Source organism: Leptinotarsa decemlineata, unplaced genomic scaffold, assembly GCF_025532065.1.
Source record: "Leptinotarsa decemlineata unplaced genomic scaffold, Ldec_3_MD MMD2_tig00002082_RagTag_RagTag, whole genome shotgun sequence".
NCBI classification, from domain to species: domain Eukaryota; kingdom Metazoa; phylum Arthropoda; class Insecta; order Coleoptera; family Chrysomelidae; genus Leptinotarsa; species Leptinotarsa decemlineata.
In genome coordinates this window covers 4,393,798-4,421,177 of record NW_027412573.1, presented here as the reverse complement: position 1 = coordinate 4,421,177, position 27,380 = coordinate 4,393,798, and the positions used below count along the sequence as shown (strand labels likewise).

General features: G+C 35.9%; 1 protein-coding gene across 4 annotated transcripts; it reads right to left on the bottom strand.

The window, feature by feature from the left end:
• Window positions 1-292: 292 nt before the first annotated feature.
• LOC111504956 (peritrophin-1) lies at window positions 293-26,851 on the bottom strand. Of its 4 annotated transcripts, XM_023159681.2 has the most exons (10): window positions 26,697-26,849; window positions 25,939-25,971; window positions 23,681-23,884; window positions 19,893-19,907; window positions 15,805-15,825; window positions 15,390-15,410; window positions 10,359-10,541; window positions 7,472-7,489; window positions 4,404-4,484; window positions 293-529 (listed from the first exon to the last, which is right to left on the bottom strand). In XM_023159681.2, the coding sequence occupies exons 1-10, from the start codon at window positions 26,701-26,703 to the stop codon at window positions 372-374; spliced, it is 741 nt and encodes a 246-aa protein (XP_023015449.2). In that variant the 5' UTR covers window positions 26,704-26,849; the 3' UTR covers window positions 293-371. The 4 variants fall into 4 exon arrangements, with proteins under 4 accessions (XP_023015449.2, XP_023015450.2, XP_023015451.2 ...); XM_023159682.2 differs by lacking the exon at window positions 15,805-15,825 and having other exon boundaries at window positions 26,697-26,851; XM_023159683.2 differs by lacking the exon at window positions 10,359-10,541 and having other exon boundaries at window positions 26,697-26,848.
• Window positions 26,852-27,380: the final 529 nt, after the last annotated feature.

Here is a 27,380-nt window from a genome sequence, read left to right as displayed (position 1 = left end):
AAATTCGTGGATATTGAAAAGCAAAATCCGTGTAGTGTTACGTGTTGGCACTTCGAATGTAACTATTGAACGAATGAAGAAATACATTCGATTGTCACCGGAATAGAGCAATCATGGTCTGTTATTCCATTCACCCACTTTCAAAAATTATATTAGAATGATCGTAGCACGAGTCGAGTCTACAGAAAAGCAAGTTATTGAAAAGTAGCAGTTTTTTATTTCTGTTCTAACTTTCCCTGATGATAGCGATTTCATTTCCACTGTACGTTGAACAAAAAAAAAATCTTCTCAATTCTTGTGACATATTTATTCATTGAACATCCATTCTATTAAACTACTATCAATCCTAAGAGGTTTGTTTCATAACGCACTCAGTCACCACCAACACAACTCTGTTTGTCTTGGTTCCATCGTGTTCCCTCTGAACAAGAGTAGAGGGTAGGTTCTCCGTCCACACATTGGTAAAACTTGGTCGGATCGGTTGGATGTGAAATGAATGATCTGTTGGGTATTCCATCACAACTTATTTCTGTAAGAAAAGAACCAGTTACCTACAGGTTAACATTGTGAAGTATGAAAAAATCACGATAAATGAGTAATGTAAACAAAAGCGATGACATCATTACGAAACCGTCATCTATGGAAGCGACAACGAAATCAATCCTCGAATATCAAAGACTGCGTTCCATGTCAAACCCATAAGAGGTATGTCATCGTTAACTCAGGCTTGTTCTTTATAGAAAGATGAGCCCAGAAATGCATTTATGGTTCAACATAACAGCGCACTTTAATACAAAAACCTCTTCGATTCATTAAGAAATATGACTGTCTTTTGAATGTCATGTATTTCAATTCTTGACTAGCCCAGAAACCTATCCTCCTGCTAAACACCTGGATGATTCATTTTGAGTGCGATCTCGATATTGAAGACAGCTGCTAAATTTTGTTCTATGCTATTTCACACGCTGTGATCATATTGAATTTGCAAGTCAGAATCGAGAAGATTTTGACTCGCAAATTTAAGTATTAAAAAAAAAATATTTCGAAATACAATTCTAAACAATTCCCATCTCTTCCAAACTTCTCACATTGTAGGACCTACAACCACTCTCACGACTGATATGCAACATGCATATCAGTCGTGAGACTGTTATGCAACAGATATCTGTGCAAGTTACCTCGTGCATCTTGTTCGTACAGCGAATAAATGAGTTTTTCCTAACACTAAACCGTTATTTTAACACCTCGACACGTGTTTCGATTACCAAGTGATTATCTGTTTTATTTTTCTTTTGAAGATGAATATTTGGTGATCGAAACACGTGTCAAGGTGTTAAAATAACGGTTTGGTTATTGAAACACGTTTCGAGTCGTTAAAAACAACGGTTTGGTGTTGAGATAAAACTGCAATAATATTCATTGCTACACCAAAGGTTCCAAACAGTGCATCACAAGATCTACATACTGGTTTCGACGTATTAATTATCGTCATTGCAGAAAAGATCCAACTCAAACAGCAGTATACCTGGATCCTTATGATTTATTTTATCGTAGATCTATGATACCTGCATCTGAGAGAAATATATGGAAAACTAGTACTTAACAGCTCCATCTCGTGGAAAAAGCCACAAAGTGGGAAAAGCACTGCAATCATTAAAAATTGGGAGTACAGCAAAATATTTATTTTCTGAATTAATATTTCACTCCACCTTTGATATCGATCAAAATCTCTTAATATATCAAGTAGTTTGTGTTAATATTGTGTATATATTGTAATAATATTTCGACAGGTGCCTCTGTGAATATGCTGAGAATGTTCTAACACTATTATTATTATACAGGGTGTAACTAAATGAGTGTAAAACATTCAAGAGGGTGATTACTCTTCGAAAAAACGATAGGATCTTTCATATAAAGAAATTTCATTGTATCATCCCTTGTTAAGATTCAGCCCCTTAAAGGGGGTATATAAAATTTGTATAACAATTTTTTTCACAAGCACTAAAAAAGTTACAATATTGAAATCAACCTGACGTTTTCTACTATCAAAAAGACAGTTAGCCAGAAATTTATTTGGTTTACCCCATGGTTGTAAGGGGTGGAAAACGCAACCCCTAAAATTTATTTCCAATGTAATTTTTTGCCTTATCATTTGTTTACCATTCAAAAATTTAATTCCGATAGCCTGTTTTATTCTAAATAAAAAATGTCTCATGGTTTTTTTGTCCAAAATAAACCAGTTCGCAGCAAAAAATTATTTTAGGAACAACTACAGAGATACATCGTCATAAATGCGAAAATACGAAAGTAATCTATCTAGTAGGTCGCTATTAGCGATAGTGACAATTAAATTGGTATGACGCTGTCAGTTTGTGAATTTTCGAAATTGAATTAATACTAATTGTGTGTTGTTGTTGTTCTGTTCTTAATTTGTTACGTTAACAATTCACTTGTTATTAAAATAGCATACACAAATGAGGAAATGACTGATATGCATTACGTTCACGGTCTGTCGCAGGGGAATGGGTTAGAATCTTCTAGAAGATATGCTGTAATGTATACTCAACGGCAGCATCCTTCACATAGAATATTTGCTCGACTTCATCAACGATTACGAGAATATGGTTCAGTCGACAAAAGAACGCAGGATTGTGGTCGCCATGGAGAAGTACGAACACCACAGCTTGAGGAAGCAGTACTTAATTTGATTGAAGAACATCCTACTGCCAGTTCTAGAAAAATTGCTTTCCAGCTAAATGTTGATCGTATGACGGTATTTCGAATTTTATAGGAACAACTCTTATACCCTTACCATCTGCAACGAGTACAGGCACTGTCACCGCGAGACTTTCCAGACTGTCTTGAATTTTGCAATTGGATGCTGGAATTGATTAGAAGAAATTGTGACTTTCTGAAGACGATAGAATTCACAGACGAATGTAGTTTTTCTCGGGACAAGATTATTAATTTTCATAATTACCACATATGGGCTGATGAAAACCCTCACGCTATTGTCGAAACTAACCATCAAGAACCGTTTTCTCTTAACGTGTGGCTCGAAGTTATTGGGCCTCATTTTCTACCTACTCAATTAAATGATGAGGCATACGTTCAATTTTTGTGCATCCAGTACTGCTGGAGGAAGTTCTTTTGGGCGTCAGAAGGGATATGTTTTTTATGCATGATGGGGCTCCCGCCCATTTGAGTCAAGTAGCACGTCAGCATTCAACTGAAACATATGCAAATCAGTGGATAGGTCGGGGAGGACCACAGAACTGGCCTGCTCGATCCCCAGATCTCAATCCTCTCGGTTTCTCTATTTGGGGCCATTTACAGCATTTGGTTTATCGTACTCCTGTTCGCGATGTAGAGGACTCAAGAAACCGCGTCATCGATGCGGGTAATGCAGGGTAATCAGAGAGACTCCAGGAATATTTGAGCGAGTACGTGGCTCAATGCGCCGACGTCTAGACGCATGCGTAATGTCTGAAGGTAGACATATTGAACATTTACTATGATTATTTCTACATGTTGTGTGTTTTGTTATTAATAAATTAGTTTTGTTCATAACCCTTTAATCGTTTAATGCAGGTACTAACTACAAAATAACAATTAAATCCAGTTCGCATTTATGACGATGGGTCTCTGTAGTTATTGGTAAAATAAGTTTTTGCTGCGAACTGGTTTATTCTGGGCAAATAACCCAAGAGACATTTTTTGTTTATAATGAAACAGGCTATCGGAAATACATTTTTAAATGGTAAACAAATAATAAGACAAAAAGTTACCTCGGAAATAAATTTTAGGGGTTGCGTTTGCCACCCCTTACAACTATGGGATAAACCAAATAAATTACTGGCTAAGTGTCTTTTTGGTAGTAAAAAACGTCAGGTTGATTTCAATATGGTAACTTTTTCAGTGCTTGTGAAAAAAATTGTTATACAAATTTTATGTACCCCCTTTAAGGGGCTGTATCTTAACAAGGGATGCTTTAATGAAGTTTCTTTATATGAAAGGTCCTATCTTTTTTTTGATGAGGAATCACCTCCTTAAATGTTTTACACCTATTCAGTTACACCCTGTATTGAAACGAAAGTGTTTCTCGGGTTTCTCAGACAGTAATATGTGAAATATTTGTGACGAAGAATAACTTCTGTCTTGGCTAGTAAAGCATCAAGTAGATCTTAATATTTCTCGAAGTACTTTTGATAGATTTCTACTGTTCCTTTTGATTCATTGAACATTTTCCATTTCATTTACTGAAGATGTGGTTTTTCTGAATATCTGATGATATTAATAACTCCAGAGCGATGGTACTAGATCAGTTGTTTTTTGTTAAAAGCTATATCAACGCTGTGAGGTTTATTGCAATAATTGTTCGGTAAACTCAATTGCCTACTCACTAGGAGGCTCAGTAGGTGCAGTAGGTGCAGTTGGGGCAGTTGGTGCAGTTGGTGCGGTTGGTGCGGTTGGTGCGGTTGGTTCTGGAAAAAATAATCAATCATGTAGTTCGTATCCAACGAATGAAAATCAGTGCAGGCTAGTCTAGTTAGTAATAAGAACAGTTCGTGTATACCTAAGGCCAAAAAACTCCGAAACTAAAATAGCCCAAAATTAAATCTCTGGCAAGGAGTTTACTCAAAGACATCACGTCTTGCATACTCCACCACGCAAAAAACTGACAGATTAGTGAGAATACCAATAGATTCAATAGTAACTTTCATATCGATTTCTGCAACTCAGTGAACTCCACCCAAACATGTCTTGAGGAGGTTGAGAAGAGCTGCAGGAAAATCTTTGGAATGTAGAATTCCAAACGAAGCGAAAAATAATCCTAATGAAACTTCCTCAGGACTTACATAAGGACGCTATTATCCAAATGAAAGAGTTCTCAATAATTTTGAACCCATGCAGCTGTATTTTTCTGCGTACTTCTGGCATTCATCACTCTAGATGAATTCATGGAGGCAGTCAGTCGAAGACTTACTGTGAAAGTGTCTTTGGGAAAGAGATACGTCTCCAAACTCTTTTCGACGTTCCAGGTTTTCTTAATGATCAATCGTGTAGCCCCAAGCCCTGCATATTTCCTTTTGATAGCTGATGTTCGCACATCCAAACAATAAAACAGGTATGTTGTCATCAGCAAAAAAACCATCGGATTTGTTTTGTTTTTCAACGGATCGTTGAGGTATGATCAAAAAAGGAGTGTCGATAGCCTCTTGTGAGAAAAACTATCCGGGAAAGTTGAAAAGCTACGTACAATGACGATTTGACAAGCCGTAACATCAAAGTTCGCTTAATGCCAGACACGGAGGCCTTGAAAATAGTAAACAGTTCGAAGCTCTCCGTGTTTATCTATTGCATTCTTCCAAAGTTGGGTGATACATTAAGGAAGACCACCTGTTGATCTTGACTACACAAATGTTGAAGCATTCCAAATATTTGATGATGTGTTGATGAACAGAGCTTTCTCCGTGATTTCCGATATCACTGATTGTAGAGCAACCAGTCTATGATTGACAAAATGGTTGGGGCTTTCGCGGTCGATGTTTATACATCCTGGACGTACAAACCTCTGAAGAAGCAAGCCACTTGCGCCAGCGTAACATCAGGAAGAAATTCCAAAAATCCAGGACCATCAAACACAAAAATAGTGACACAGTCTATGACTACTTGGAAGATGTTCCGGAGGACTGAATCCTCCGGGAGTAGGAAATATCAAGAACAGATAGTTGTTGGTTCACAGATGGATCAAAAATACCTTCCGGTTCTGGTGCAGGTGTTTTCAGTCGCAGACCTAGGACAGAGATATCAACCTGCTTAGGAACCTATGCGACTGTATTTCAAGTGGAAATTGATGGTGTTGAATTGTGTGCGGAGAGAATGGAGGAATCCAACCTAATACACAAGTCGATGAAAATATTCTCGTACATTCAAGCGGCGTTGGAAGCTCTTGGCTCCTACCAAGTTACGTCTAAATTCGTAGCAAATTGCCAAAAACGACTCTCCTCGATAGAAAGACTCAACAGAATGTCTCTGGTCTGGATTCCTGGCCATACTGGCCTGGAAGGCAATGAGGCTCCTGGCTCCTTTGCAAAGGAGGGTACTGCAAAGGAGAGTGCTGTAAGCAGCTTCATCGGACCAGAACCTGTCAGTGGAAACGCCTTAGGCTTTGCCAAACAAAGGTTGAACAGCTGGATGGCAAGAAGATTTATGGACTTCTGGCAGAATCTTCCAGAATTGGCTCAGCTCCAAGGCGTTCATTCACCCTTCGAAGCTTGATACCAAACAGTTGTTGGACTACAGTACGGATGAACTCCGATGTCTAACAGGCCTTCTTACAGGTCACTGTCATTTGAATCATCATATGCAGACTCAGACCGTCGGAAGATAGTGTGCGTCGCCTCTGTTCGGAAAATGGTAAACAGCAGAGCACATACTTTGTGCCCGCCCCGCTGGGGACCCAGTCAGGTTTTTATAGTTCAGAAGAGCTGTACTCCCACCATTTGACGTGAAAGAACACTCACCATACGAATAAATCGGCTTCGTTAAGAAGCTGGGTTTATTTGGTCGAGTATGAATAGGTGTGAGCCACAATAAACCCTTGCGGGTTACAGTGGAGGGTCGACCGGACCAACTCACTTTGGACCTAACCTGACCTATCCTCCTCTCAGTTTCATGTTGAACTAAGTTCAACGATTATTTGCTGAATTTGAAGTCTAGATTGTCTAGATTGAAACCATTCAATGTTTGTCATTGCAAATGAACAGATAAAGATTTCACAACGCAATTCATAGTTCTCCAAAAGATGTGAATGAGCACTCTTGTCTTCATTGAAACTTGCAAATGGAATATTCTGTTCGCTACAAATCGTTTCTATTCGAGTCTGTATGTATGGCTCACCTTGGATCAATTCTATACTAGCTGATTATTTCATAGAGAAGTTTTTCAATACTCTTTATGAACTATTCGAAACGGTTCTCTTCGTAGATGCATGAAATATTATTAAATGAAGAAATATGAAAGAACAACGATCAGTTGTGGGAAGTTCTTGCAATGTATTGGTTCACTGAGATAGTTCAAATTGTCATCTTCTGAGGTTGAGGCTGGGTTGAAGTTATAACTGACAGTTCTAGAGTATGTTGAAGAGTTTTTTAATAAAGGGATGAGCTCATAGGTGAACCACTCTTCTTTGAACCACCCCAGAAACACTGACTTTTCTCATGATTTTTATTCCTTCGTCTTCACTTTCAATAATGTCTAAAACAAGGTTACTCATTAGAAAAATACCAATTAATGGTATAGAATATACTCGTATGTGCAGCGGTTCTTCAATATTATTTCCTTTTCGAATGTGTGCAGATCACCTGTTTGAGTTATCGTGAAAACCTTGCATATTATTCATGAAGAATCGCGTTTGTTCAACATAAGGAATGTATTATTGTTTAGTGAATCTCAATTTTCAACTTACCTGTCGATATTCCTCGAGCTGAAACAAATACGATATAATTAAATCTGTGAAAATTCATCTCATCGGAAGTTAAAATTTGCGACATAAAAAACTGATTTGTAAAAATGTGCTCACATTCCTATTACAGACGCTGATTTCTTTTGTATCATCATTTCATCTATATTATGAAAACTATATAATTATCAACCACAAGTGTATTATATCTCAGGGAAACTACTTTCTAATGAACAAAATAGAAAATGATGGATGTATAATTATAATTGAGAAAAATGAAAATTCACCCTATTTTTTTCAACAGTCAGCGTTTAGAATAATCAAGTACTTAGTTGAATGGTAGTCTTTGTTGTTCACTCACTTTTCGAAGATTCAAACGTTAAAATATTCAATTGAACTCTATCATGAATTAATGAATTATTTTCGAAAATCAAAGATGAAACTCACATAATTTATTCAATTTCGTACTAGGACTATAATGTTGAATATATTGGCCAAACTTCCAGATGTCTCATAAATCGTATTTTTATAAAAAAGCTGATAGTTGACTACTTCCAGAGAAATATGCTGTCAGTAATTTTGTTCACAATTTCAATATAACATATTTTCTTTGCACTGAAATTCTTGCTATTGAACAGTATACGACTAAAAAATCGTTTACAAAAATAGCTTTCATTGCTCAGTCTCTTGTCTCAACAAAAGGACTGATAGATATCAATCATCATGTGAAGTTCCAAATTCATTAGGAACGTTGATTCTTTTAAACAAAAAATACTTTTATTCAGTATTCTATGTATATCATTTCTGTCAATGAATCCAGACTGGGGAAGATTTATGAAAAACGCCATGAAGTATCCGATATTTTTGAGAGTGATTCAATATAATGGGGTCAAACCAAAGAAAATGTAATATGAAAGAGGAGTGTAACAACAATTTTTGATATTTCTAAAAGACTTGAAAATTAAAAGTTAAAATTTTTTTTTCTTTTTGGACTGTTCTCATGAGTAGATACTGCTCCTAAATATGAAATATATCATTCAAGTTAGCAGACCTTTTAAATCAGTATAGTATATCACTAGAAAAAAGCTACATGATAGTGTAATACAGTGTATTTCTTTAATTAACCCCCTCCTTTTATTTTTTGAACGGGTCAACTCAAAAAATTAAAATTTGGGATAATGAAATTAATGCATGAATACATTAAAAATTGAATGGAAAGGGGGGGTCTTGTGACACATTTTTTGAAGCTCCTGACAAATACTTCACAACCCTCAAATATAATGCCAATATCTTCAACTACTACATAATATGAGGTAATAAGCTTGAGGTCAGCTCAGAAGATGCTCGAAATAGTTGCCTTGAACCTCTTGACATATGAACAGCCTATTCGATATTTCACGCCGAACATTTTCGAACACAGTAACGTCAATATCTACAAATATTTATTATTCTCTGCCGTATATCCAATATTGAAGCAGGTTCAGTTTCGTACAACTTTTGCTTCAAATAGCCCCATAAAAAAAGTTCAAAGGTGTCAAATCTGGCGAGCGGGCTGACCATTCTGTAGGACCTCGAAGGCCCATCCAACGACCGAGAAAAGTAGTATCCAAATAGTTTCTTACTTGTCTGGAGTAATGTGGTGGCGCTCCATCTTGTTGGAATACAATATCCATATCGAACTCATTAGGATTCGCTTCGACGAATTCAGTGATGAGAGGGTCAATAGTAGTTTCCAGCATATTCAAATACAGTTCCCCTGTTGAATTTCGATATGATTTCCCAATATTCCTGCTCAAACGTTATTTTTTTCTGGATATTGGGTATGTGTTTCCTGGAAAACGTGAGGGTTGGTGTCACTCCAATAACGACAATTTTGTCTGTGAACATTGCCGTTTGAAAAAAATTACATTCGTCACTGAAACAAATATTGTGGAGATAGGTAGGATGCCTTGCATTGGTTTTCGTCATGATTTCGCAGAATTCTGTTCTTCGATCAGGGTCATCTTCAGTTGATTGGTGTACCATTTTAATTTTGTATGGATGATAACTATTCCTTTTCAAAAGTCTCCACACTGTAGAAGAAGACACCTCACAAACTTTCGCGACGGAATAAGTAGACTGTTCAGGATTTACTACCATCTCACCAATTAATTTGAACTTGCTGTTCTTCCGGAATGAACGGATGACCTGGGGGCTTTTTGTTATGTACACTACCGTTAGTTGTGAATTTGGATACAAGTTCCATCAAATATGTTGTACAGATAGGACGATTCGGAAAACGTTCATTGAAAATCCTTTCGGTCTCATGAAAGTTACGCGTCGCACCGTAAATAAAAATGTCTTCAATTTTTTCTTCCAATAAACGAGAATTGACCATTTTAGAGATTGTTGACGTGGTACATTTCTACTAGTAAAACCGTGAACTGAATGAGAATATTCTAACTGAACAATAATGTTCATTGTCGTACTGATATTTTTTGTCGTTTTTATAAACAAAATATAACTTAACAAACCTTATCGGGTTGTTGGAATTGCCATATGGCAGATAAAAAGGAATATTTCTAGAAATATTGATATTAATGTTTGTCTTCAGGAAATTATTAAATGTTCCGTCATTTCGTAGTAGGTGGAAGATATTAACTTCATATTCTAGGGTTGTCAAGTATTTGTTAGGAGCTTTGAAATGATGTGTCACAGGACCTCCTTTTCCATTTATTTTTTTTGCCAGATGGGAAAGTTTCATCTGTCAATTTCACTTCAAAATAAAGTATTCATGCAATAATTTCATTATCCCAAATTTCAATTTTTGAGTTGACTCGTTCAAAAAATAAAAGGGAGGGACATTAAAGAAATTCACTGTATGAATTGAAGTACAACAAAATTCTCTACTTACTGCAGTCTACATTTTGGAGAACATCACAATAGTTTTTTATGTGGTTCCAGTATAGATCATTAGGACATGTCATCCAGTATCTATATCCTTGGTAGCATTCGTAGAACATTTTACAGTTGTCTGGGTCAATATCGTAAGTAATTGTATCGGATGGATACGCGCATCGTGGGTCACGAGTTTGACCTGTTGAAAGCATTAACATTCTGATATGTATCATGTAAAATAGACCAATATGTCACAGAGTTTGTCATTTCCATATTACTATATGACAATTCTTCCTATGAAAGCTACATTGTGGCTAACAGATCAAAATCACGCTCATAGCAGAAAATTGACGGGCCTAACGGCGATTTTTGTCTCTTTCTGCATAATAAGTAGCCATATTACATTGCTTTTCCAACACCACTGTTTCGACCTATCATAGCTTTCACTACTAGCCCATGCATACAGGCTGATTCACGGTGGATGGAACATTAGACGTTTCTGGTGAACCAGACAACGTATCACTTTGAAAATTCAATGAAGAGCACTTTCGGACCTTCTCTACCCAACTAAAATATTTTCGACAATGCGGTGTTGCTACTTCCATTAGAAAGTAGTAGCAACTTGATTTTTCAAATGGAACACCCTGTATATAATATCATTTTTGGAATCTACAACAATTACTTGACAGATCCTTTTGTTATTTTCCTTTACCTACCTGATATCATTTTCGAAGTATATATTAATTTCTACCAAAATTTGGTTTGGAGTTAGGTGGGTCGTGAAGATCCACACCCTAAATCGGTACGACCAATCAGCCTTACATCCTTCTTGTTGAAAGGACTTGAGAGAATACTAGACGGACACATCAGGAGGGTGGCATTATATGCATCCCCCCTGAATAACCATCAGTATGCTTGTCAAACTGGCAAATCGACAGATTTGGCATTAAACAACTTCGTTGAGAAAATCTCCCAATCCCTTTACAACAAGGAGATTGCGGTTGCTGTATTTCCTGATATTGAAGGAGCATTTGACTATTAACTACCTGAATCTATAGGATTGTATCTGGCTAAGAAAGGTATAGAATCGACCATAACTGTCTGGATCTATACCATGCTAGTGAAGAAAACTACAACTACGACTCTTCAAGGCGAGGCCATTAGGTTCAGGGCCACTAGGGCCTGCCCTCAAGGTGGGGTACTATCTGCCCTTCTGTGGTCGCTATTGATGGCTTGATGCTTTCGACAGAAAAAAAGTTGATCTGCAAGCTTATGCAGATAACCTTGTCATCCTGGCAAGGTCCACGTCGAAAATTTTAGCTTGTAATATTCTCCAAAGCACGTTTGACGTTGTTCACAGTTAGTGCCTGAGGGAGCAGATGTCTGTCAACCCCAACAAAACTGTGTTGATCCCCTTCAACAAGAGGAGAAAATTGAACGATCTAACGCCACTTTCCCTCAATAGTGGGGTCATTCCATTTCGAACGGAGGTGAAATATCTTGGCATTGTCCTTGATAAAAAACTCACCTGGAACGCTCACTTGGAAAAAGTTTTACACAAAGCCAGACTGTCTCTCTGGACATGTCGAAAGATTTGTGGTGAAAATTGGGGTTAGGGTCCCAAACAAATCCATTAGATTTATGTGATGATTGTCAGAATAATGATCACTTATGGCAATTGGTGCAATTTTCTGGTGGCCGAAGGCATTACAGAAAACGGCACAAGCGAAGCTCTCCGGCTTACAGAGACAGGCTTGTCTGGCTATCACTGGTGACATTAGTACCACACCGTCAGCGGCCATGGATATCCTTCTAAATCTACCTCCTCTCCACATTTTTCTGGAGAGAGAGGCTAGATGGACTGCATACAGACTTGGGCATATTGCCAATTGCACAAATCAACTCAAAGCAGAGTGCAACAGACTGTTGGTTGACACTGGAAGTCACAGCATTCTGGAAATGACCTCTGACTTAATGCCTTCAACTGTCAACTACGAACTGCCTTATAAAGTACTATTCTCGAGTAGAGAGGACTGGATCCTCCGGAAGAAGAAAATATTAAGAGCAGATAGTTGTTGGTTCAAAGATTGATCAAAAACACCTTCCGGTTTTGGTGCAGGTGTTTTCAGTGGTAGACCCAGATATACCTGCCTAGGAACTTAGGCGACTGTATTTCAAGCGGAAATTTACGCTATTGAATCGTGTGCGGAGAGATTGGGTAAATCCAACCTCACACACAAGTTAATAAAAATATTCTCGGACAGTCAAGCGGCGTTGGTAGCTCTTGGCTACTACCGAGCAACGTCTGAATTGGTAGCAAATTGCCAAAAACGACTCTCCTGGATAGGAAGACTTAACAGTTTGTCTCTGGTCTGGATTCCTGACCATACTGGCCTGAAATGCAATGAAGCTGCTGACTCTCTTGCACAGGAGAGTGCCGCAAGCAGCTTCATCGGACCAGAACCTGTCATTGGCATCGCCTTAGGCGAACATTGAACACACGGATAGCAAGAAGATTTTTGGACTTCTGGCAGAATCTTCCAGGATTGGCTCACTCCAAGGCTTTTATTAACCCTTCGGAGCTTGATACCAAACAGTTGTTAATATGATATTTCGTAGTCCTTCCCTACTGTAGTAGGGACTGTCGGAAGAAAGTCCATCTCTGCGACAGTGTGTGTCGCTTCTGTTTGAAAAATGATGAAACAGCAGAGCATATATTCTGTACCTGCCCCGCTGGGGGACCGAATCAGGTTCTTAGAGTTTGGCAGAGCCGTACTCTTACCATCTGACCTGAAAGACCACTCATCATACAAACTAATCGGCTTCGTTGAGAAGCTGGGTTTATTTGGCCGAGTGTGAATAGGTGTGAGCCACAATAAAACCTTGCGGGTTGCGGTGGAGGGTCGAATAGACCCACTCACTTTAGACCTAACCTAACCTAACCTAGGTGATACCCGGAGGCTTCCCACAGCTCAGCGTGATTTCCGTTACCTCAATACAGGGCGGTAAAAAATACAGTTTTTCGTTTGCTTGAAAAAATAACTGAAAGTTGATTATCCCAAATGAAACATCTCTCGTATTATTACCTCACTAGTCAAGTTTCGGAAAAAAATACGAGATGAACCCAATAATGAAATCCTTCGTATGGAGTACAAGGAATATAGGAATAAACTGAATCAATTAATGCAAACGTCTACTTGTTTATTTGAAGACTTGTATTTGTATTGTACATGAACATACTTATATTTCTATACTTTTTTGTTTGAAATCTGTTAAGTTTTTTTTGTTATCTATATTTATCGTCTTGTAATATCTATGTACATATTGTATATTCTATAAACCATAATACTATAAATTACTCAAGAACTCAAAATTCTTTTACCCATGCACAAGGGAAACCTTCTTCTGGGCGCATCGTATTTATTTACCACCATTTACTGTCAGCAATAGTTGTATTCAAACTCTACTTGTATATTTAGTAAATAAATTGTATTGTATTGTATTATAATGATATTTCCATTCGGTATTTTGTAGGCAGGCCATGATTACTATTTGACAGTAACGTTATGACATTCTCCTCATAGTATTGATATTTTCGTCACTTCAAATACTTTTCAAATTATGAAATAAAACTATTCAAATGAAGTTCTTATAAATTAGTTATAATTATTAGTGTTTATTATTTTTGGACAGTGTGATAAAATTATTAGCAGGACATTTAGAATCTCAACGGAAAGTATCCGAATCTACCGCAAATGAACCACAAGAAATTTATACGAATGCAGAACAATTTCAATGCATTTGAAACAACTTTAAAAGGATCAAGAAATTTGCATCGACCCGTAGCTTCTGAAGACAACCAGATTAATGTCTTAGCATATTTTCACGCATTTGCTGAGTCATCGACAAGAAGTGCTGAAGAAGATTTGGGTATAAAATATTCATCTTTTCAAAGAATTTTGGGAGATATAAAATTAATGATTATAAATTCACCAAAATTCAAGCATTAACGCCTCAAGACCCCCAACAGAGGGTTGAATTTTGTGAAATGATACGCTTTCAAGAAGATCTATTTTTTATAAAATTATTTGGACTGCAGAATCGAAATTCTCGAGAAAATGAATTTTTAATAGACAAAATTGTCATTATCGGTCCAGTGAAAATCCTCACATCCCAAAAAAGTCGAATTAAAAAAAAACAGTTTCAATGTCTCCTTCATATTGCTCAAGAGAAGTTAGCGAAGAACTGTATAGACTTTTTGACGATCATTGGATAATGCTCTTGGGACCATTGAGTTGGCCAGCGAGATCACCTGATCCTAATCCATTAAATGTTCATCTGTTAAATAGGGATCATTGCTTACTCACATAATACCGAATGGGAATAACATTCTCAAGGAACATTTTCACGAATCTATATGCTCATAAGTCCGAAATTTGACCAGTTAGATACACGCATGATATACATAGAAAGAACGCAAATTTTAACAGTTGAATTTGTAATGATACAAAGGATGTTACTTTGGAAATAATCAACTTCAAGTCACTTTTTCAAGCAAACGACAAACTGTATTGTTTTATCATCCTGTATTGGAGTAACGGAGATTACACTGAAGTGTGAGAAGTCTCCAAATATCAGCTAACTCCAAGCCAACCCAAAGATATCAGCATTTTCAGATGTCAAATAATATCATATACAGGGGGTTCCATTTTGAAAATCAAAGTTACTACTGCTTTCTAATGAAATTGGCAACACCGCATTAAATTTTAGAAGTGATCCGTTGTCTGGTTCACCAGAAACGTCTAATGTGCCATCCACCGTGAATCATCCTGTATATTGTTGTACTCAACTGTTTTGAAGAGAAAACTTGAGATTAAATGCATATGTGGATCTTCCATCAGAAAGTCGACTTAAATTATATCAACCACAAAAGTTCAACTGAAGAATAAAGTTGATAATGTGAGAATTGTTTGATTATTATAATGGCTACTTTCTGTATATTTCATTTAGTTCATTTTTCTGTTTTTGATAAAAAAATCTTACTCACTTGTAGGATTGGCAGTTGAAGCTGAAAACAGAAAATATTGTTAATAGTAAATAACTCATCTATTATGTGAATATTTGGCTTGAGAATTTGGGAATTCAAAAATTCCAAAACTCAAAAATTCTAACTGGAAATATAATACGACAAATAGTGAATATTACTTGCATGAGGCTTATAAAACTTGTCAACTTTTGGTCTCTGTTTCAATGTCCGTTTGAGTATATGCTAACTTCAAATTGAATAATGACGTTTTATAACTGAAAGAATATTTTCTTTCAAAACAGACTGACGGTTCCTAAGCGCGTTGAGGAGTTTTTCAACGAAGTTTATGAAGTATCGAGAATTCCATACAATTAATGTGTCATCACTTGAATTTTTGAGTTGCTATTTTTAATTTTTGAAAAATAATCTAACACACCTGTAGGAGCAGTAGTTCGAGCTGAAACCAAAAAAATTGTTGATATAATAATTGTGTAATAATAATAATAATAAATGTTTTTATTTCTACATTCCACGTACACTGAAGTATAGTTATGATTAGATGAGAAAAAAAAACAAACACTTAACCCTTGTTGTAGTGAGGTCTACCTAACCTAAGTCTACTTAACCTAAGTCTGTCTAATCCTAACCTAAACCTAAACTTTTTTGTTCACTCATTATTTTCTTATTTCACAATCAACTGTTTTTTGACCTCACTCAAAAAAAGTGAAAATACAGAAAATACAAAGGAGAAAAAATAAATGAGTGAAGTTAGGGAATTGTTCAGTAAATATGTTTTGAGTTATTTCTTGAATTTTATTTTATTTAATTGTTTAATTTCAGGAGGTATCGTATTGGATAATTTATACATGTTAAACTGGAAGCTTCTTTCGTAGAGGGAAGTTCCGTGTGCAGGACATATCATTTCTGAGCATTATTTTCTCTGAATGTTTGGTTTGATTATTTGGGTTAAGAGTTCAAACAATCTTCAAAATTCATATCATAGAAAATTTCAATATTTCCATATTTATTCAAGGAAATCTTCAACAATCAACTTATTCATACAAGCAGTTTTTCTAGCTAATCCAGTTTGAGGGACTACAAAAATCTCTTTTCAGATCGAGGAAATCAGTGGTTGATTTTAAATTATTAAAAAAAAAATAGAATTTGTTGAAAATCCATAATTAACGTGTTCAAAAGACACGCCTGAAGAAGGCATGATGAAACAAGTGGTACGTTTTTGTAAAACTGTTTAGTGAAAATCCCACAATAAAAAATAGAACTGTCGAGTTTCGTTTTTTTTGGTTCTACCGCCTCCATTTCGAATGATATTAAATAGAAAGGAATCTTCCAATATTGTTTCATATCTATACCTACTGATATTATAAACTAATATCATAAAGTTTGTGAGGGTGGATCAATGTATGTATGTATGTTTGTGGCTCTGTCACGCCTAAACGACTGAACGGATTTAGATGAAACTTTACATAAATACAGCTTATACATCAGTAGGTATAACATATAGGCTACAATTTACAAGGGTTTTGTATATTTTTGGTCATAATATAGCGATAATTATTGAGTAAGTCGGAAAAATTCTTGATCCCGGAGAGCTATCTTGTCGTGCGGTGCCTATACCGTTGAAGTTACATAAAGACAATGTACCGTAAGATTGTTTATCTTTAATAGAACTGAATGAAAGTCCGCGATAGCACATATCTACCTCTTATGTGGTAGCCACTAAATGCAAAATACTGAGCCATAAATACAATTGAATTGGATACTTGTTTTACAATGCACATTTTAGGATATCTGTCAAATTCTTATAAAAATTATTGATACAATGGTCGTTTTGAGTATTTGATATAGATCAACTTTGTCGTTTGAAATTCAAACAATCGTTTGAAAGATATCACGATAAGATCAAGTTGACGCAACGAAGTAAGCCATTACGCATCCCGTCTACTGAAAGACGACAGGATATGATACGCGGGGGTGGAGGGGCGGTCTAAGCAATGAAGCGTCATCGCCGAGAACGCGAACATAATTCGATTCTGGAAACTATTCATTACCTAGTACAGTTGGCATATTTCTTTCGTTAGTGCATTTTCCAAGTAAAAATATAAATTACTACCTTTTGCTCGCTCTTATATTGAAGTACAGCCGAAGCTGCTGAAACTAGAGTATTGAAATGTGCAGGTAAGTTCTTTGTATAGCGTAAATGAGAATCAAGAAAGGGAATCAGGAATTTCCAACTCCCAAGGGGGAAAAATAGGAGTTTAAAGATTGTATTGAATTTTGTCAGATTTGAAGTTGGAAACTGGAAGTTTTGGGTTGATAAAAAGATACTGTAACTATTTGTTTAAAATAGTGTGTCGCGAAACATAATGTGACAAACCAAATTCTACGCGGGCAAAGCCGCGGGAAATAACTAGTTTGTTATAATCTGACAAAAGCCTGTTTGCAATGAAACGTAGATTTCTCCATCAACTTATTTTTTTGAAAACGGACTTCTGGTGTTTTCATTGACTTTTGTAGCCACTGTAATAACAAATTCAGTTATAGATAGATAGATAGATAGTTCTTCATTTCCAACAGGTATAAGTACAATAACAGAAAATGTATGAACTGGATAAATGTATATATAAAAAAAAGAAAATGTTTCAAATGTGATAGAAATGTACATTAACATGTGTTTAGCAGGATTAGATACTACAAAAGAGAAAAAAAAAGTTAGATATTGTAAGTGAAAATGTCATAATACAATTTATTATAATTGATATAATTATGTCACATGAACCACATATCAGATTGAAATTATTGCAAATGATTGAAACAGGCGATCTCTTTAATTTGACTGTTCTAGGACGATCACAGTAGAATACCTTTGCGTGCCTACTATTTAGTCGAGGTACAGTAAACGGAATGTTTGCTAGAAGGAATTCACAGCTTATGTTGTTATGTAGTACATTATAAAGGAACGTTATTGTTGAAATGATACGTCTAGTATTCAGTGAGATGAAATTGCTTTCATTGAGAAGTATAGAGTAATCAATGTTACGGTCTGGGTAAATACAAAATTTTTTCAAATATAAATATTTAAAAAAATTCCTTTGAACACGTTCTATCGAACTTATTTGGGTTGTATGAAGGGGATACCATATTAATACCCCATATTCTAATTTGCTACGCACATAACAGTTGAATAGTAATGTCAGAGTTGCTGGATCTGCAAATTCCCTACCATTCCTTAATATGAAGCCTAACATTTTATTAGCTGAAGACACGGTACTTTGAATATGAGGATTGAATGACATCTTTTGGTCAAATTATATGCCAAGGTCGCGCATTTGAGTCAAATGATTCAAGATTGTATTACTGGTATTGTATGAAAACATCAATGCATTTTCTTTCTTCGAGAAGGTGACAGTTGAACATTTGTTGATATTCAACTCAAAGTGGTTTGTAGTACACCATACATGTACTGTGTTGAAATCATGCTGTAATGAAATGCAATCTTGAGTTGTGAAGATACTTTGATGAATTTTCAAGTCATCAGCATATAATACACTGGAGCATTGAAGATCCAGTGTGAGGTCATTAATGAAGAGGAGGAATAAAAGACGCCCAAGATCGGAACCCTGTGGTACTCCTGAAGTTGGTGTTATTATGAAAGAGCGATATTCTTGGAATACGACATATTGCCGCCTGTCGAAGAGATATGACTCACATAAAGACAATAGTTTTAGAAGAGAATCCTAAAAAACTAAGCTTTCGCAGTAAAATGTCTGGTCAATTCTATCAAAGGCTTTTTGTATATCCATATAGACAACATCTACTTGACCTCTCTGGTCCAAAATTTCGCAGACAAATTGATTCATATAAGAGAGGTTTGTCACACAGGACTTTTTATTAACAAAACCGTGTTGTTCAATAGATAACATACACTTTGTTGCATTGTATATGTCATTGTACAGAATCATTTTGAAAAGTTTCGCAAAATTTCATAACACAAAAATTGGTCTATAATTTTTAATTACAATGTGTTTACAATATAGGTACGTATTTGAAAAAAAAATAGTTGATGAAATCTAATGAACGAAATGTTGCATTGTAAATTGGATTGTATTGAATTATTACAAATTTGAAACAATGTTGGAATTTTTCATGCCTTCTTTCCATATCATTCGAGATGAGGCGGTGGAGCCAGAAAACGGGATTCGACAGTTCTAGTTTTTGGCGAATATTTCAAAAACAACCACTGATATCCTCAATCTCGAAAGGGATTATTCAAGTTCCCCAAAATAAAAAACCTTCCTTCAATTCAACCCACCTTGTATGTCTCACGATTTACGAGATAGCAATGGTGGGCTCCGTTAAAAAATGGCCTGTATATTTTGGATTTTATTTAGACTTGATCTAAGACTGATAATTTCTTATTCATCATTGATATGCGTGATACGATTTGAGCATAAAAAAATAAACCTACCTTCCTGTTATTTTTTATTATTGTGCGAAGCTACTTACCGGTAGAAGGAAATGCTGAAAAAAATTAAACAAAGATTAGTTTGCTTTAAAATTTCAGTGATAGAGACAGAGTTTTATACTCTGACATTTATTCTCAGTTATTTATCGGAGGAAGTATATGTGATATGAAGAGATGAGATGGTCACAGAAGTGAAAATGCTGACAAGATGCTGAAAAATTGACACATTATATTGCTGCAAAGATGGACAAAAAGTTATGATGTCTTTCATGAGAGGGAATCGGATATCGTACTATGGATTTCATTCATTCATTCATTAGTATATTACTACCTATAGTGCTTTTCTTCAATGTCCCCCCCTTTTATTTTTTTAACGGGTCAACTCAAAAAATTGAAATTTGGGATGATGAAATTGATGCATGAATGAAAAAAATTAAATGGAATGGGGGGTCTTGTGACGCATGAAACTCCTGACAAATGCTTCCCAACCCTAAAATAAAATGTCAATATCTTCAACTACTACAAAATGGCGGAACTTTTAATAATTGCCTGAATACATTGACATTTAACTACATAATATTTTCACGCCGAACATTTTCGAACACACTAACGTCAATATCTCTACAAATATACATTTTTCTCTGCGGTATATCCCATATTGAAGCAGGTTCAGTTTCGTATACCTTCTGCTTCAAATAGCCCCATAAAAAAATCCAAAGGTGTCAAAACTGGCGAGCGGGCTGGACATTTTGTAAGACCTCGACGGTCAATCCAACGACCGGGGAAAGTAGTATCCAAATAGTTTCTTACTTGTTTGGAGTAATGTGGTGGTGTTCCATATTGTTGGAATACAATATCCATATCGAATTCATTTGGATTTCAGTGTTGAGAGGATCAACAGTAGTTTTCAGCATATTCAAATACAGTTCTCCTTTTAAATTTCGATCAATAAATAGAGGTTCTACAAGTTAATTTTTTCTAGATATTGGGTATGTGTTTCCTGAAAAAACGTGAGGTTTAGTGTCATTCCATTATCGGCAATTTTGTGTGTGAACATTGCCGTTTAAAAAACGTCATAGTTTTCCAGGCCATCTGAGGGGGTGAAAATAGGGTGGAAAATAGAAAAAATCGTATCTTCGAGAATTGAATCTGTGAAGCTTGTGATATGTTATCCATGTCGATTTATTCGACAGAAAAAACATAACGTCATAGTTTTCCAGGCCGTTTGATGGGGTGAACATGGGGTGAAAATATCAAAAAATGTCTTAATATGAAAAATCAACTTTGTACACCTACAAAATTGAGATATGTTATTTCTGATGATCTATTCGGCTGAAAAAACTCCACGTTATAGTTTTCCAGGCCGTCTGAGGGGGTGAAAGTGGGGTGGAAATTTGAGAAAATCATATATTCAAAAATAGACTTTGTACACTTACAAAATTGAGATATGTTATTTCTGACACCCGATTCAACGAGAAAAACTTCTCGTTATAGTTTTCCAGGTCATCTGAGGGGGTGAAAATGGGGTGGAAAATTGAAAAAATCGTATATTTGAAAATTAAGTTTGTACGCCTACAAGATTGAGATATGTCATTCCTGACACCCGATTTGACGGGAAAAACTCCACGTTATAGTTTTCCAGGCCGTCTAAGGGGGTGAAAATGGGGTGGAAACTTGAAAAAATCGTATCTTCAAAAATTGAATGTGTACACCTACGAGTTTGAGGTATGTTTTCCATCATGATCTATTCGACAGAAAAAAACTTCACGTCATAGTTTACTAGGCCGTCTCAGGGGGTAGAAATTTCAAAAAATCATATATTTGAAAATTGAATTTGAACACCTACAAGATTGAGATTCTCCTGGTGATCGATTCAACAAATCAAAACAACGTGTCAGAGTTTTTCAGTTCTGAGAAGACCGGAAACTATTGCACCATATTAGTTGTTTGAAATGATGAATTGATAAATGTTAGTGTAATGTATGTAGGACTAGATACTTCGGAAACAGTCTGACAACACTGCAAAGTTAGTATCTTTCAGATGCCTCAAAGAAACATATCAGCCTCTTGATTTTCATAAACCATAAAACCAAAGCAAAGGAGAACATTAACGTTAGAGTAAAAGCATGTTTTTGGAAATATTCACATTATTTATTAATTATAACGATTGTAACAATCTTGTAGGTGTACAAACTCAATTTTTGAATATATGATTCTTTCAAGTTCACACCCCATGTTCACCCCCTCAGACGACCTGGAAAACTATGACGTGAAGTTTTTTATGTCGAATAGATCATGATAGATAACATATCTCAAACTTGTAGGTGCACACATTCAATTTTCGAAGATACGATTTTTTCAATTTTCCACCCCATTTTTACCCCTTCAGACGGCCTTGAAAACTATGATGTGAAGTTTTTTCTGTCGAGTAGATCATCAGTAATAACATATCTCAATTTTGTAGGTGTACAAAGTCGATTTTTCATGTTACGATTTTTTAAAATATTTTCGCCCTATTTTCACTCCTTCAGACAGTTTAATAAACTAAGACGGTTCTGTTTTTTACTGATCCAGTCAATTAGCGTACCATGTTGAAAAATGGTAGGTGTGCAGAGTTGGTAAATGAAAAGATAATAATGCGATATTTTTTTCTCAGTGTACTTTGTGGTTGTGGATAACTTCACACCCATGTTTTGAGATTTCAGATTAGTCTGCTTTCAACCATGCACACTTCTCCCAGCGATGCTTCCATCTCTGTAACCCGTCCAAATAATACTCAACGTTTCTCTCTGCAAAATAATTGATCACGAAGGTGATTGCTTCTTCATTAGACGAAAATCCCTGTCCTTCGAGCGTAATTTTCAGATAAGGAAACAAAAAAAAGTCGATTGGGGCTAGATCTGGTGAGTGAGGCGGATGATCAAGCGGTTCAAACCTTAATTCGTGGATTTTCTCCTTGGCAACCGCTGAGGTGCGTTGTCTTGGTGAAACAGGATTTTCCTTTTTTTGTGAATGTGGCCGTTTTACTGCAAGTTATGCCTTCAGCTTGGCATGTAATGATGCGTAGTGTGCTCCTGTGGGGGTTTTCCCTTTTTAAATATAAACCCCAAAAACAGTTACCGTCGGATTCCCAACCTGAAAAAGAGTTTTTGTTTTTTTTTTCGAAGCCGGAAGCTTGGACTGTATCTTTGTTTCGGACGTTTTTGGTATAACATGAGAAAACGCGGCACCCAAAGCACAGAAAACTTCCTCATGCCTGAATGTTGATTCAATATGTGACATACACGATCTGTTGATATATTCGTCACCTCTGATATCTCTCTCTCTCTCTCTTCAATATGGTGGTCGTCTAGCACCATTTAGTGAACTTTAGCGACGTTTTCATAGGTAGTTGCAGTTTTTGGACGTTCGGAACGTTCATCGTCTCCCAAGCTCTTACAGTCACGTCTAAATTCAGCTTCCCGAAATTTTACTAGGGTAAATGATGATTCAGAGTCCCCACACACACATAATCCAACTCATCTTTAATTCGCGTAGGCGTATTGTCTATCAAACACAAATATTTGATGACTGCTCAGTACTATATTTTGTCAATTTTCTTGAAAATACATCAATTCTCTCAAACGATTTTTACAAAATGACTGGAACTTTGGTGGGCAACTGTCAACAGATGAACAAAATAATTCACTAGCTTTTATTCACGAGTGCTGCCATCTTCACGCTGAGGTCGGAAACTTTTCAGACCACCGCATAAAACTTCATAACCTCGTAGTTGGTGTTATGAAGTTTTATGGTGAATCAAGCAGGTTGCCTAGTGGAATATACTTACTGTGTGAATTACAGTCAACATCATAGGGATAATCGCATGTATCGGAAATGTCATTCCATTGGAGGCCGGAGGGGCAGTTCATATGGTATTTTTTTCCTTCGAAACATTCGTAGTATCTTGAACAGTCCTCTGGGTCGGGAAAGAAGGTGACAACTTCTGATGGATAAGGACACATAGGGTCAATATCTGCAGCTTGCACCAGACCTGTGAAAAATAATATTTTCACATGATCCTTACATATCCAAAATTATTAAAATGTATTGAGGAACAATTTCCTGAAAAAAGAAGTGAGCATTATCGAAATACTGACGGACAATGCTCTCTTTTGATGACAAACATTTCAATAGTGTTTCCTGTACTAGTTTATATAGTTCTTCCATTAGATGTCCGTCATATTCTTTCGGACATGAATTAGGTGCGCATAAATTGTTCTGTGATCCAGTCACACAAAACAACATAATATGGCAGATGACAGTATTGAAATTTTGAAATGATGACAACTGAAGTTTCACTTTTGGCACGGGACAAAATTCGACTGACTGTCATAGAAATCTTCACGAATCCAATCAACGACATGTCTTATGGCGAAACATTGATGTCTACCAGTGAGAATGATAGTGCTTTTTATAGGTGAAATTTTACCATTCATTTAGTATATTGTGTAGAAATCCTGATGTAATTCCATAACGAATGTTTGGAATACAAAGTGAGTAGAAAAAAGTGTTTTTGTATAATTCAGTGTTAATAAGAAAGTATTTGTTTTGAAAGATTTTTTTTTCGAGTAATTAATTCAATGTTTATATGAAAGTAGCTGTTTCAGGAGGGCTTTCCCAGTTTGTGTCTGAAAGTTACTTATTTGTATAATCTACACATCTATGTTTAGAGTTACTACTTTGAAAATTGATTGCTTTCTTCTTTTCTTCGGAAGATTCCCACATATTTTTGTATCAAGATGGAGTGGTAGAGAGCCAAAAACTTTCTTTGCCAAAAGGTATAATTTCAAAAATGGAATTTGAAAATTTCAAAGGTAAAAAACAAAACTATGCTCATTTTTGCTATTTTTGGGAAGTGCGTACCCAGGTGCCCATATTTTCGAATTGTGACCAATTTGGCCTCAAATAACAACACTGCTGATGATCCTTAGCCTTCGTTTGGGAGTATGCGAATTGCCAATGATGAAAACTGGGCAGTTGGGTCAGTAGTTAGATTGGAACTTCAGCGTCAAGTCACAAAAGTAGGAATATTGGAACATACATTCAGTTATACTTTCCAATTTTCGGAGAAGTCTATATGTTATGTTAGCACTTTCAGTAAAATCAGTCAGATTTTTTTGAAGGACAAAACACAAGCACTACAGAAAAATCCCCAAGGCACTTTCAGAACGATGCCTGTGCAAAAGTAGCGATTCATATTTGATTTAAATTGCAGGAAATTAAATCTATTTGGAAAAACTTTCTCAGGAAATTTATTCCACATGAACGCAGTTTCACAAATGAAAGAGTTCCTAAACAATGAAGTTCGAGGTATACTGAGTTGAACCTCAGAACGATGAGCAGCTACAGTGCGTTGGGTATTTCTGACATGTAGACCTCTTGGTGGAATCAAATGTGCTACTTGAACACCTTCCGTGAAAGTATCTATAGAAGATGTTTCAGGCTATCAAGGTTGCTTGTGATGTTCGCGTCTCCAATCAGGCAGATGGCTTTTTTCTGGATGGAATCCAGCAACTTCATGGTATGTTTGGGGGCAGAGCTCCATACATGAGAACAATACTTCAAATAAGGTCTGATCTGAGCTTTAAAAAGCATCAAAAGTTCTGGTTTGGAACAGTGTTCCAAGCAGCCTTTGCAATTCCAGCGACATGATTGTGCCAAGACATATTGGTGTCCATGTTAACCCCCAACAAACTTATGGAAGCAGAAAGCGAAATTGTATGACCTGATGTTATAATATCCATTTCGGAGACATTCATCTTCTTGACGAAAACCGATGCTTGAGTTTTTGTGGCATTGAATTGAACCTGGTTACTTTCACCCCACTATTATATTGTTAGTGTCTCCATATCAATCATTGGTAGACATTTCAATGCTTATGATACTTTTTAAAAGCGCAGTTCTGAGGTATTAGTTACAGATGTAAGCAAATTTTTCAAATGAAAGACGTATACAACCCAGTACAGAAGAGAATATCACTTTTCCATTGGTAAACATATTGTATAATGATAATTACTAGTTTCATTTCTTTGAATTCGAACTTACCTCCTATCAGTGATACAAGAATGATGATAGAGTCTGAAAAAAAAAACAACTTTAGTGAATTTAGGGGGAGAAACTACTTCTCACCTGATCGTTGTGAAATTTATGTAATTGGCAGCAAAAAAAATGTTAAAACTAACTAGTTTGAATTCCAAATACAGTCTCAAAAAAAATAGTACTGTATTTCATTTCATGAGAAATTGTCAAAGAATACGTAGGTATTCAACAGTTTAATTTCTAAAAGAAGGGCTAATTTCAGAATAACAGCTGATCAGTTCATAAAAATATTTCGTAATTCAATATCCGAGTTGAAGAAACAGATAATTGAAACGAACTAAGTGTGACTTTTCGTAATTTCCTTCCTATTGTATGAAATACAATCCAATTTTTTGTCGAAACATCAAAATGACAAAATGAATTCATTCCTTATTCAAATAGTTGCCCATATTTCACTGTCTGTTCAAAAGATGAGGTGAATTTTGAATTGATCTCAAAAAGTATTACATCATATATTGGTAGGAAACAAATATATAGAAATAATATTCAGGCGATTTGGTTGTGACTTCAATTATATTTACAGTTGTTGCAATAGGAGATAGTCGAAAACAATACAATTGTTGTTAGAAAATCTGGGAAAAGTTAATGTACTGAATTTCACGCAAATGAAGTCGCCAAGTTCTATAAAAAGTATTATTTTAATATTTTGACTCGTATCAATAACCAGAGAATCTCCACAATTAAAATAACTTTATTCTACTTACATTTCATTATATTTGCTTTTCCAGACAAAACCCCAATAATCTCAACTTGTGATTCTATGATTTTCTTTTTTATATCAGCTTTCCGATATTATCTTTATTTTCATAACCGACAATCGAATGGCTTTCAGAATGCGTGGATTCGTTGGAATTATTAGAAACAATTTATCAGAAGATACTGATAACACAATTAGATGAGATTTGATCAATGAACAATACTTTGTCGGTCCACCGTATGTACTTAATCAGTGAAAGATAAAAGGAAAAGTAGCATAAATCGCAAGGCGGAATTTTTGTTCTAAAATCCATTGCAAAACCTTTTGACTCTCTTCCAATTCTGTTCAATAGGAGTAGGAAAAATTGATTCATCATTTACAGGGTGTCCCTGGACTTCCTCTTTTCTTCTCGGGAATGTATAGATGGGGTCAAAATATCACCAGTACTTCATATAATTTTTTTTCCTAAAAGTCTTCGTAACCAAGTTACGGGCCCTCGAAGTTACAAAATGAAAAATGTTTTTCTTTGATAACTTTTCAAGTGAATATTCAAAATCATCCAAATTTTGGTAATTGACTAAACAAATGAATTCCGTCGATGAGCTTTCATGCAGGAGTCAGTTGTTTTGCTACAAAGTCAGGAACGGACTACCCCCGATGGTCCACACCCCAAAACTTTGAAATGACAGAT

What these genes read in the sequence shown, in the direction of transcription:
- LOC111504956 (XM_023159681.2), bottom strand. An exon ending in TCTTGTATCACTGATAGGAG is followed by an intron (nt 23,885 to 25,938) that starts GTAAGTTCGAAT and finishes TATTTTTCACAG; the next exon opens with GTCTGGTGCAAGCTGCAGAT. An exon ending in TGCACCTACTGAGCCTCCTA is followed by an intron (nt 530 to 4,403) that starts GTGAGTAGGCAA and finishes CTTTTCTTACAG; the next exon opens with AAATAAGTTGTGATGGAATA.